Genomic DNA, 12754 nt, shown 5'->3' on the forward strand with positions numbered 1-12754 from the left:
TTCAACACCTGGATTTGTCTGCCTGCTGCAGTCAGATGCTGTGAAATGACAGTTCAGTGCACTAACCAAGACTTTGGGGGTTTTATTTATTTATTTATTTATTCCCATAATGCTGGGATCACACCCTGAGCTGAAGGCAGACGCTTAACCGCTGTGCCACCCAGGCACCCCGATTTTATTTATTTTTTAAATATTTATTTCAGAGAGGGGCAGGGGAGAGAGAGGGAGGAAGGGAGATAGGAAGGGAGCACGTGCATGTGCGAGGAGGAGGGGCAGAGGAAGAGCACGAGAATCCCAAGCAGATTCCAGGTTGAGCTCAGAGCCCAACTCAGGGCTTGATCCCAGGACCCTTGAGATCATGACCTAAACCAAAATCATGAGTTGGACACTTAACTGAGCCATCGCCCCCACAATGAATATTTTTTAATGTATGAAAGAAGCTGTACATTTTGTGTAAAACAAATAATTAAATTAGATAATTTACATGAAATCTGTATAATTTAACTTCAGTAAAATAGTGTATATCATATATTTTTACATCCCAGATTTGATCAGAAAAAAAAAACATAGCTCAGATTTCAAGTATAATACAATAGAATACAGCAACCTTAAGTGGGAAAAATAAAAGAAACAAGGTCAACACCAAAATAGGAGGACTTAAACTTTAAATTCTAGAAATGAGCCAGTTTGTGTGAGGCACATAAAAATATCCTCGGGCACTATTTGATCAATAATAGATGAGAATAATTTATAACACCTTCTCAGTCTTGCTTAAAGAGTTAAGAGCTCAAATTTTAATGGTGCACCTGGATGGCTCAGTCAGTGGAGCATGCAGCTCTGGATCTCCGGGTCATGAGTTCAAGCCCCACATTGGGCGCAGAGCTCACTTTAAAAAGAAAAAAAAATTTTTTTGTTTAAATTTTAACTAAAGTTTGACTCCGATGTGAAGGTACAAAATGAATGAATGAACAGTGAAAACTATTCAAGGAATGCTGACACTATCATTTCATCAGATGTATGGGAGAACAGAACTAGAATGCTGCTCTCAGTCCCTGGAGCCATTGCAACATTGTTTATGCAAACCAGAAAATGGTAACAACCTATGGGTGGGTGTCTAATTAAAATCGTGATACATATGTTGGAATATGGAGCAGCTTTTTAAAAAGAAAGAGGTAGCTTTGTAGGTGATAGTTTGGAAAGTACTTCAAGATAGTGAAACAAAAGACAAAATATTGGCATGTATATTGTTTCATTTATTCAAGTTAAAAATGTCATCTTTGGTAGGAAGCCAGGGCTTGAATGTTGAAACCTTTACTTTTCATTTTATATATTTTGGTACTATTTCAGTTTTGGGGACATTTACCTTCACTCCTCAAATGCTTCTTTAATATGATTCAATTTGAAAAGTTTTAAAATATTTTATTGTGATTTCTCCTTTGTCCCAGGAGTTATTTTGAAGTTTTAAAAATTTTCTTAAAATATATAGGGATTTTTGGGAAAATTTGACAGCTACATGCAGAAGAATGAAATTGGACCACCTTCTTACACCATAAACAAAAGTGAACTCAAAATGGATGAAAGACCTAAATGTGAGACAGGAATCCATCAAAATCCTAGAGGAGATCACAGGCAGCAACCTCTTTGACCTTGGCCACAGCAACTTCTTGCTAGACTTGTCTCCAAAGGCAAGAGAAACAAAAGCAAAAATGAATTATTGGGACTTCATCAAGATAAAAGTCTTTTGCACAGTAAAGGAAACAGTCGAAAAAACTAAAAGGCAGCCTGTGGAATGGGAAAAGATATTTGCAAATGTCTTACCAGATAAAGGGCTAGTAGTATCCAAAATCTGTAAAGAACTTACCAAACTCAACACCCAAAAAACCAAAAAAAAATAAGAAATAGGCAGAAGACCTACAAATGGCCAACAGACACATGAAAAAAGTGCTCAACATCACTCTTCATCAGGAAAATGCAAATCAAAAGCAAAATGAGATAGCACCTCACACCAGTCAGAATGACTAAAATGAGCAAGTCAGGAAACAACAGATGTTGGCAGAGATGGGAAGAAAGGTGAACCCTCTTACACTCTTGGTGGGAATGCAAACTGGTGCAGCCATCCTGGAAAACAATATGGAGGTTCCTCAAAAAGTTAAAAATAGAACTACCCTATGACCCAGCAACTGCACATTTACCCAAAGGATACGAACATAGTGATTTGAAGGGGCACAGACACCCCAGTGTTCAGAGCAGCAATGTCCACAATAGCCAAACTATGTTAAGAGCCTAGATGTCCATCAACAAATGAATGGATAAAGAAGTGGTGTGTATATGCAGTGGAATATTACTTGGCCATCAAAAAGAATGAAATCCTGCCATTTGCAACGACGTGGATGGAACTAGAGGGTATTGTGCAAAATGAAACAAGTCAGTCAGAGAGAGACCAATACCATAAGATTTCACTCATGTGGAATTAAAGAAACAAACCAGATGAACATAGGGGAAGGGAAGGAAAAATAATATGAAAACAGAGAGGGAGACAAACCATAAGAGACTCTTACTCTAGGAAACAAACTGAGGGTTGCTTGAGGGGAAGTCCCTTGGGGGGATGAGGTAATTGGGTGATGGTCATTAAGGAGGGTACTTGATGTAATGAGCCCTGGGTGTTAATGCAGCTGATGAATCACTAAATTCTACCTCTGAAACTAATAATACAGTATATGTTAATTAAATTGAATTTAAATAAATTAAAAAGTATATATTGGGGTTTGGGGGCATCTGGCTGATTCAGTGAGTAGAGCATGTGATTCTTGATCTTAGGGTTGTGGGTTCAAGCCCCACAGTGGGTGTAGAGCTTACTTAAAAATAAGGTCTTTAGAATATATATATATACACATATATATATACATATATATGTATATATATATATTTTTTTAATGTTTCTGTTATGAACTTTTAAATACCTAGTAGTCAGAGATCATGTACTTTATGGTAGCTCTGCCTCTATATAGTGATAACAACAGACTCTGAAGCCACAGTGCTGAGTTCAGATTCCTGCACTGTAACTTAATAGTACAGTTTTGGGCAAGTTACTTACCAGGTCTGGGCCTCATTATCTTCATGTGTGAAATGTACAATAATAGTGTCTTACTTCATTAGGGCTATGTGAAAAATTAATGAATTAGCACATGTCAGTGTTTAGAATAGTACCTGGCACTCCTGAAGCCTTATCAAAAGTGTGTGCTGCTGCTCTAATAATATAATTTACTGAGACCTGATTGTGTTCATTCCTGATTATTTTATCCCCATCTTTACAGTCACATTCTTTATTTCTTTATTTCTTTAATCATTTTATGCAGCACTGTTCTGTATTTTATCTGTGACAGTTTCAGTGATAACAGTACTTTTAAGTCTAAACCTTTTATTTTTGGTTTCTATTGACTCTGTCATAGTAGCATGTCTGCTGGTTTGTCAGGGTAATCTGTGTGAGATAGTGGTGGATTTTAATTTGTAGGAATCTTACGGACCTAACTTACGGGAAGTCCTTTCCTCTTAAGAAAGATTACTTTTGCTTCACCTTCAGCCAGGAGCAGAGGTTATCCACATTCAAGATTGTGTAGTTTTGTGCATGTATTTCTAAATGTAAAATTTCTGGGTCTTAGATTCCTGTGCACGTTAAATTTTGCTATATATTATCAAATTTTCTTCCAGTAAGATTATATTAATTTGGGACCCATCAGCAGTATTTGAAAGCTGTCTTTTCTCTGTGTAGTCGCATCACCATTTTGCAGTATTTGCCATTTTGATAAACAAGGAATGTTCATTGGTTTAACTGGCATTTAAAAAATACTAATACTGTAGCATCTGTTTATGGTTAGTCAGCTATGAATTACCTGTAATTCCCTGTGCTCATTTTTGTCATGGTGATATTTCTTTTTCATATTGATTTTATAGAGGCACTTAAAATTTTTTAAAAATATCTATCTACCAATCTGTTTATTTATTTAAAGTAAGCTCTACAGTCTGTGGGGCTTGGACTCACAACCCTGAGATCAAGAGTCACATGTTCTACCAACTCAGTCAGCCAGGTGCCCCATATAGATGCACATTTATTTGTTTATTTAAAAGATTTTATTTATTTCTTAGAGAGTGCACAGTGGGGGGGGGGAATGTGCAGAGGGAGAGGGCGAAGCCGACTCCCTGCTGAGCAGGGAGCCCATGTGGGGCTCGATCCCAGGACCTTGAGATCATGACCTGAGCTGAAGGCAGACACTTAGCCAACTGGCCCCTAGATGCACTTTTAATATGAAGAATAGTAAAGTTTTGTCATGATTTGCAAATGTTTTTGGCAAGTTAGTCTTTTGTTTATAATATTTTGACTTTGTGTACTGAAATCTGTCAGTCATTTGAAAGACTATAACCTTTTGATTGTGACCAAGTTTCTTGAAACCATTTTGTAACACAGAATGTTAAAACATTTTTAGGTAATCAAAATTAAAATTGATGAAAAAATTCTGATGGCAAAGGAAGAAGGATCTCAGTACAATATATATAGATTTGAATTTTTCTGTTTTTTTTTATTATTTTGTGTATGTGTCATGCTTTGCTTTTGTTAGTCTTGAGAAGAAATTTCTAGAACCCTTAAGTGTTCTCTTCTTCACAGTGTGATATTTAAAGTAGTTACAACTGTGATTGTTTGCACTGCAGAGTAAGCTATAGTTTATATAGAAACACGAATGTAAAGGAGGCCCAGATGATTCTTCTCCACTGTTTTTGTAGGGCAAATGAAAAGGACTAAATGTGCTGAAATTGATGTTGAGACACCAGACTCCATTCTGGTGAATACAAATCTACGAGCACTGATCAACAAGCACACCTTTTCAGTCCTTCCTGGAGATTGCCAACAGCGACTGCTTTTACTGCTTCCAGAGGTGGATCGACAGGTGCGTTCTTTTCACGCATAAGCAGTTTTAAAAAACCTTGTGAGGCTTTCTTCACTCATCCCCTTTAACACTCCTTAAGACTTTTTTTTTTTTTTTTTAAGATTTTGTTTATTTATTCAATAGAGATAGAGACAGCCAGCGAGAGAGGGAACACAAGCAGCGGGAGTAGGAGAGGAAGAAGCAGGCTCATAGCGGAGGAGCCTGATGTGGGGCTCAATCCCAGAACGCCGGGATCACGCCCTGAGCTGAAGGCAGACGCTTAACCGCTGTGCCACCCAGGCGCCCCATCCTTAAGACTTTTTAAATAGCTTTTTATGTATATGTATACTTGTAAAGAAGTGGTATCAAAGGTAACTAAAACAAGAAGAATATTTTCATGTAAATGTTCTTAATAGTTTTGCCCTGTAAGTCTTAGAAAGGAAAAAACTCTCTTATCAGAATGTCAAAATTATGGAATAAAATTTGTGTGGCTATCACATTAGGAGGTCCAGGAGGAAGAGTTGTCTTGTTTAAGCCCTTTAACAGGGATTTTTAAATGGATTTTTTGAAGGGAGTAAGAACGTTAATTATTTTCATTCTTTTGTTAGATTTTTAAAAAGGAAAAACATTTATTGCTTCATAATAAAGAACTTTAAAAACCTACTATAGTTTACACTCTAATAAAAAAATATAGCTAGAAGAAATACCAAAGGTTTGGAAAAGTCTAGGTATGGACCAGAGAGATTTAGGTTGGTCAGGAATAAGGTCAAGAGCTGAGATTCGGCTTTTATCAAGGAAAGAGTGACTAGTAAGTCACTCCCCCTTCTGATCATCTTTCTTCCTCTACAAAAGGAAGATAGGACCATTATGATTTTCTAAGGTTTATTCAATTCTCAGGGGGTTTTTTATTCTGAGATTTTTTTTTTTAATTCATTATTTCCAAACACATAGTGTGTCCTAAGCAATCTGATAGGCCCTCCTCTTTTTTCTAATCATTATAAAAACAAGATGAAAGAAAGGCATTTTCTGTAGTTCACAATAAGAAAACGAGATTTATACCCTGGTTTGTGGTAAGAGATTAAAGGAGAGTAAGTAAGTTACATGCATCATCCTAACTGACTATATCAAAACAAAATATTTCTAATTCTTAAAATTATCTTCCTATTAAACTGCATCGATACTAGTTTCAATCGCATAATGATGTGAATGAGCACATAGGAAAGCAGGTCAGATTCCCTTTCCAAGGAGAGCAAGTAAGTGAGGTACACTACCATATACTACCAGCAATAGGGCAGAGAAGTAAGTAAAGCTGATCCTTCCCAGCTACTGCTTTTCCCTCCTTAAAACTTCTTGGGGGAAATGACAGCTTTTGGGATGCCCACCTTTTGGTTCGAACAAGTTAGGAGACTGATGTTTCTGCAGAGTTTTTAAAGAACTCATTGGGGATTGCTCTTGTCTTTTTTAAAGGCTCGGGTTATTAGGTTGGGACTAAGATAGGACCTAAATGAAGGCCTATCTCTAGAATTCTAGTGCAGGTTCCTTAGAACTGTCTTTTGTCTAAAGGTCCTTATCCTCTCAGAAGAAGGATTGACACATAGAATTTTAGGAGGAGAAGGAACCTTACAAGTTATCTATTCAACTTCCCATGGAGTACAGTCCTGTGGGGAATTCTTAATAGGACGTTACTTGGCCTTTTTTGAGTATGGTGAGAACACACAGTAATCTGAGAATTAATGTCCTTAAGCATAGAAGTATGGAGCTCAAAACACTGGAAACAAGGTGCATGTTTATGATTAAGAAACTGGTAAATGAATTGAGGTGCATGCATACAATGAAATATATTCAGCTATCATAAAGGAGCTAACACTATACCAGTTGACTTGGAGAGACTTCCATAAGGTATTATGTGAGAAAAACAAGATTCAGAGCTGTGTATGGAGCTTGGTCACAGTTCTATAAAACAAATAATAGACCTCTCAGGAAAAAGACTTCTTGCATGTAGATTGTTTGCAGATGATTCTTTGAGTATAATTAATGGGAAATGGAATTGAAAGAAGAAGAAGAAGGGAGGAGAGGTAAACAGGAAAGAAATTTATTAAAAAAAAATATGTTATAAAAAAAAGCATAATGAGCAGCGTGGTATGATATAGTCATGTTTCTATAAAATTAAATGTATATACATTCTTCTCTAAAATGAAAGAAAGTACAATTCCACATGTTACATTTGGCTTTCTTCTTAAGCTTCTCTTGGCTTATTCTTTGACTCAGGTTGGTCCAGATGGTCTGATGAAGTTAAATGGCTCAGCCCTTAACAATGAGTTCTTCACTTCAGCAGCCCAAGGCTGGAAGGAAAGACTCTCAGAAGGTAAGTGTTCAACCTTATGTGCCTCCTAGATTGTATCTGTACTTGGAGCTACTGTGAGGGCGTATTGGCACCGTCGTGCCTCAGTGAGTTCTTGAGCAGTTTTAGTAGGCTAAGGATGGGATGTCTCCACAGGGTGGAACTAGCTAACCTGTGTGAAACACTAGACTGACTTTTTTCTGGAGCTGGTATAAGGAGGTCCGGCTCCAGATGGGGTCTAGCAATGTCTCTTTAAGGATGCAAAGTCACCTTTGAATTTAAGGAAACTAAAAAAATATAGATTTCTAGGCCCTCTTCCTAAAGATTTTGATTCAGCGATTCTAGGTTAATGCCTAGGAATTGAAATTTTAATAAGCGGAGTGTAGCATTAGAGTTACAGTGTTCTCAGGTTTGTTTTTCGGTACACACGGAATACAAACTAACACTTGTAAGGTTATATGAAGTTATACCAAGGCATAGCTGAACAGAAGTGTGAGAAGCTTTAAAATGAATACATTTGTAAGGAGAGCATGAGGAATGGTATTCATTGCTGACATTTTGTCACCTCACTAGCATTTAGAGTTAATTGACCAGCTAATGAGTGTCTGTGTTGTTCACTGCAGTTGTTGACATTTGCCTTTCTGTTGTTCTGGGTTTTTTTTTTTGTTTTTTTGTGGGGGGAGGCAAAGTCTGTGTAGACAGGCTCTCTCACTGATTACTCTGGTCCTGTCTCTTTCTTTCTTTCTTTCTTTCTTTTTTTTTTTTAAAGATTTTATTTATTTATTTGACAGAGATAGAGACAGCCAGCGAGAGAGGGAACACAAGCAGGGGGAGNAGCATGTCTGCTGGTTTGTCAGGGTAATCTGTGTGAGATAGTGGTGGATTTTAATTTGTAGGAATCTTACGGACCTAACTTACGGGAAGTCCTTTCCTCTTAAGAAAGATTACTTTTGCTTCACCTTCAGCCAGGAGCAGAGGTTATCCACATTCAAGATTGTGTAGTTTTGTGCATGTATTTCTAAATGTAAAATTTCTGGGTCTTAGATTCCTGTGCACGTTAAATTTTGCTATATATTATCAAATTTTCTTCCAGTAAGATTATATTAATTTGGGACCCATCAGCAGTATTTGAAAGCTGTCTTTTCTCTGTGTAGTCGCATCACCATTTTGCAGTATTTGCCATTTTGATAAACAAGGAATGTTCATTGGTTTAACTGGCATTTAAAAAATACTAATACTGTAGCATCTGTTTATGGTTAGTCAGCTATGAATTACCTGTAATTCCCTGTGCTCATTTTTGTCATGGTGATATTTCTTTTTCATATTGATTTTATAGAGGCACTTAAAATTTTTTAAAAATATCTATCTACCAATCTGTTTATTTATTTAAAGTAAGCTCTACAGTCAGTGTGGGGCTTGGACTCACAACCCTGAGATCAAGAGTCACATGTTCTACCAACTCAGTCAGCCAGGTGCCCCATATAGATGCACATTTATTTGTTTATTTAAAAGATTTTATTTATTTCTTAGAGAGTGCACAGTGGGGGGGGGGAATGTGCAGAGGGAGAGGGCGAAGCCGACTCCCTGCTGAGCAGGGAGCCCATGTGGGGCTCGATCCCAGGACCTTGAGATCATGACCTGAGCTGAAGGCAGACACTTAGCCAACTGGCCCCTAGATGCACTTTTAATATGAAGAATAGTAAAGTTTTGTCATGATTTGCAAATGTTTTTGGCAAGTTAGTCTTTTGTTTATAATATTTTGACTTTGTGTACTGAAATCTGTCAGTCATTTGAAAGACTATAACCTTTTGATTGTGACCAAGTTTCTTGAAACCATTTTGTAACACAGAATGTTAAAACATTTTTAGGTAATCAAAATTAAAATTGATGAAAAAATTCTGATGGCAAAGGAAGAAGGATCTCAGTACAATATATATAGATTTGAATTTTTCTGTTTTTTTTTATTATTTTGTGTATGTGTCATGCTTTGCTTTTGTTAGTCTTGAGAAGAAATTTCTAGAACCCTTAAGTGTTCTCTTCTTCACAGTGTGATATTTAAAGTAGTTACAACTGTGATTGTTTGCACTGCAGAGTAAGCTATAGTTTATATAGAAACACGAATGTAAAGGAGGCCCAGATGATTCTTCTCCACTGTTTTTGTAGGGCAAATGAAAAGGACTAAATGTGCTGAAATTGATGTTGAGACACCAGACTCCATTCTGGTGAATACAAATCTACGAGCACTGATCAACAAGCACACCTTTTCAGTCCTTCCTGGAGATTGCCAACAGCGACTGCTTTTACTGCTTCCAGAGGTGGATCGACAGGTGCGTTCTTTTCACGCATAAGCAGTTTTAAAAAACCTTGTGAGGCTTTCTTCACTCATCCCCTTTAGCACTCCTTAAGACTTTTTTTTTTTTTTAAGATTTTGTTTATTTATTCAATAGAGATAGAGACAGCCAGCGAGAGAGGGAACACAAGCAGCGGGAGTAGGAGAGGAAGAAGCAGGCTCATAGCGGAGGAGCCTGATGTGGGGCTCAATCCCAGAACGCCGGGATCACGCCCTGAGCTGAAGGCAGACGCTTAACCGCTGTGCCACCCAGGCGCCCCATCCTTAAGACTTTTTAAATAGCTTTTTATGTATATGTATACTTGTAAAGAAGTGGTATCAAAGGTAACTAAAACAAGAAGAATATTTTCATGTAAATGTTCTTAATAGTTTTGCCCTGTAAGTCTTAGAAAGGAAAAAACTCTCTTATCAGAATGTCAAAATTATGGAATAAAATTTGTGTGGCTATCACATTAGGAGGTCCAGGAGGAAGAGTTGTCTTGTTTAAGCCCTTTAACAGGGATTTTTAAATGGATTTTTTGAAGGGAGTAAGAACGTTAATTATTTTCATTCTTTTGTTAGATTTTTAAAAAGGAAAAACATTTATTGCTTCATAATAAAGAACTTTAAAAACCTACTATAGTTTACACTCTAATAAAAAAATATAGCTAGAAGAAATACCAAAGGTTTGGAAAAGTCTAGGTATGGACCAGAGAGATTTAGGTTGGTCAGGAATAAGGTCAAGAGCTGAGATTCGGCTTTTATCAAGGAAAGAGTGACTAGTAAGTCACTCCCCCTTCTGATCATCTTTCTTCCTCTACAAAAGGAAGATAGGACCATTATGATTTTCTAAGGTTTATTCAATTCTCAGGGGGTTTTTTATTCTGAGATTTTTTTTTTTAATTCATTATTTCCAAACACATAGTGTGTCCTAAGCAATCTGATAGGCCCTCCTCTTTTTTCTAATCATTATAAAAACAAGATGAAAGAAAGGCATTTTCTGTAGTTCACAATAAGAAAACGAGATTTATACCCTGGTTTGTGGTAAGAGATTAAAGGAGAGTAAGTAAGTTACATGCATCATCCTAACTGACTATATCAAAACAAAATATTTCTAATTCTTAAAATTATCTTCCTATTAAACTGCATCGATACTAGTTTCAATCGCATAATGATGTGAATGAGCACATAGGAAAGCAGGTCAGATTCCCTTTCCAAGGAGAGCAAGTAAGTGAGGTACACTACCATATACTACCAGCAATAGGGCAGAGAAGTAAGTAAAGCTGATCCTTCCCAGCTACTGCTTTTCCCTCCTTAAAACTTCTTGGGGTAAATGACAGCTTTTGGGATGCCCACCTTTTGGTTCGAACAAGTTAGGAGACTGATGTTTCTGCAGAGTTTTTAAAGAACTCATTGGGGATTGCTCTTGTCTTTTTTAAAGGCTCGGGTTATTAGGTTGGGACTAAGATAGGACCTAAATGAAGGCCTATCTCTAGAATTCTAGTGCAGGTTCCTTAGAACTGTCTTTTGTCTAAAGGTCCTTATCCTCTCAGAAGAAGGATTGACACATAGAATTTTAGGAGGAGAAGGAACCTTACAAGTTATCTATTCAACTTCCCATGGAGTACAGTCCTGTGGGGAATTCTTAATAGGACGTTACTTGGCCTTTTTTGAGTATGGTGAGAACACACAGTAATCTGAGAATTAATGTCCTTAAGCATAGAAGTATGGAGCTCAAAACACTGGAAACAAGGTGCATGTTTATGATTAAGAAACTGGTAAATGAATTGAGGTGCATGCATACAATGAAATATATTCAGCTATCATAAAGGAGCTAACACTATACCAGTTGACTTGGAGAGACTTCCATAAGGTATTATGTGAGAAAAACAAGATTCAGAGCTGTGTATGGAGCTTGGTCACAGTTCTATAAAACAAATAATAGACCTCTCAGGAAAAAGACTTCTTGCATGTAGATTGTTTGCAGATGATTCTTTGAGTATAATTAATGGGAAATGGAATTGAAAGAAGAAGAAGAAGGGAGGAGAGGTAAACAGGAAAGAAATTTATTAAAAAAAAATGATATGTTATAAAAAAAAGCATAATGAGCAGCGTGGTATGATATAGTCATGTTTCTATAAAATTAAATGTATATACATTCTTCTCTAAAATGAAAGAAAGTACAATTCCACATGTTACATTTGGCTTTCTTCTTAAGCTTCTCTTGGCTTATTCTTTGACTCAGGTTGGTCCAGATGGTCTGATGAAGTTAAATGGCTCAGCCCTTAACAATGAGTTCTTCACTTCAGCAGCCCAAGGCTGGAAGGAAAGACTCTCAGAAGGTAAGTGTTCAACCTTATGTGCCTCCTAGATTGTATCTGTACTTGGAGCTACTGTGAGGGCGTATTGGCACCGTCGTGCCTCAGTGAGTTCTTGAGCAGTTTTAGTAGGCTAAGGACGGGATGTCTCCACAGGGTGGAACTAGCTAACCTGTGTGAAACACTAGACTGACTTTTTTCTGGAGCTGGTATAAGGAGGTCCGGCTCCAGATGGGGTCTAGCAATGTCTCTTTAAGGATGCAAAGTCACCTTTGAATTTAAGGAAACTAAAAAAATATAGATTTCTAGGCCCTCTTCCTAAAGATTTTGATTCAGCGATTCTAGGTTAATGCCTAGGAATTGAAATTTTAATAAGCGGAGTGTAGCATTAGAGTTACAGTGTTCTCAGGTTTGTTTTTCGGTACACACGGAATACAAACTAACACTTGTAAGGTTATATGAAGTTATACCAAGGCATAGCTGAACAGAAGTGTGAGAAGCTTTAAAATGAATACATTTGTAAGGAGAGCATGAGGAATGGTATTCATTGCTGACATTTTGTCACCTCACTAGCATTTAGAGTTAATTGACCAGCTAATGAGTGTCTGTGTTGTTCACTGCAGTTGTTGACATTTGCCTTTCTGTTGTTCTGGGTTTTTTTTTTGTTTTTTTGTGGGGGGAGGCAAAGTCTGTGTAGACAGGCTCTCTCACTGATTACTCTGGTCCTGTCTCTTTCTTTCTTTCTTTCTTTCTTTTTTTTTTTTAAAGATTTTATTTATTTATTTGACAGAGATAGAGACAGCCAGCGAGAGAGGGAACACAAGCAGGGGGAGTGGGAGAGGAAGAA

At 37.1% G+C, this 12754-nt stretch overlaps 1 protein-coding gene across 2 annotated transcripts in view; it reads left to right on the forward strand.

Moving 5' to 3' along the window:
• ASXL2 (ASXL transcriptional regulator 2) overlaps positions 1 to 12754 on the forward strand; it is a 133518-nt gene that overhangs the window by 105493 nt on the left and 15271 nt on the right. The window contains exons 9-10 of one of the 2 annotated variants that reach the window (XM_034659795.1): positions 4777 to 4940; positions 7188 to 7284. In XM_034659795.1, coding sequence (XP_034515686.1) covers positions 4777 to 4940; positions 7188 to 7284 — 261 coding nt within the window. Of the gene's footprint in view, positions 1 to 4776; positions 4941 to 7187; positions 7285 to 8919; positions 9588 to 11834; positions 11932 to 12754 lie in introns of those variants that run through there. The other variant, XM_034659794.1, reaches the window with a different exon arrangement.

Source organism: Ailuropoda melanoleuca, chromosome 4, assembly GCF_002007445.2.
Source record: "Ailuropoda melanoleuca isolate Jingjing chromosome 4, ASM200744v2, whole genome shotgun sequence".
Classification (NCBI taxonomy): domain Eukaryota; kingdom Metazoa; phylum Chordata; class Mammalia; order Carnivora; family Ursidae; genus Ailuropoda; species Ailuropoda melanoleuca.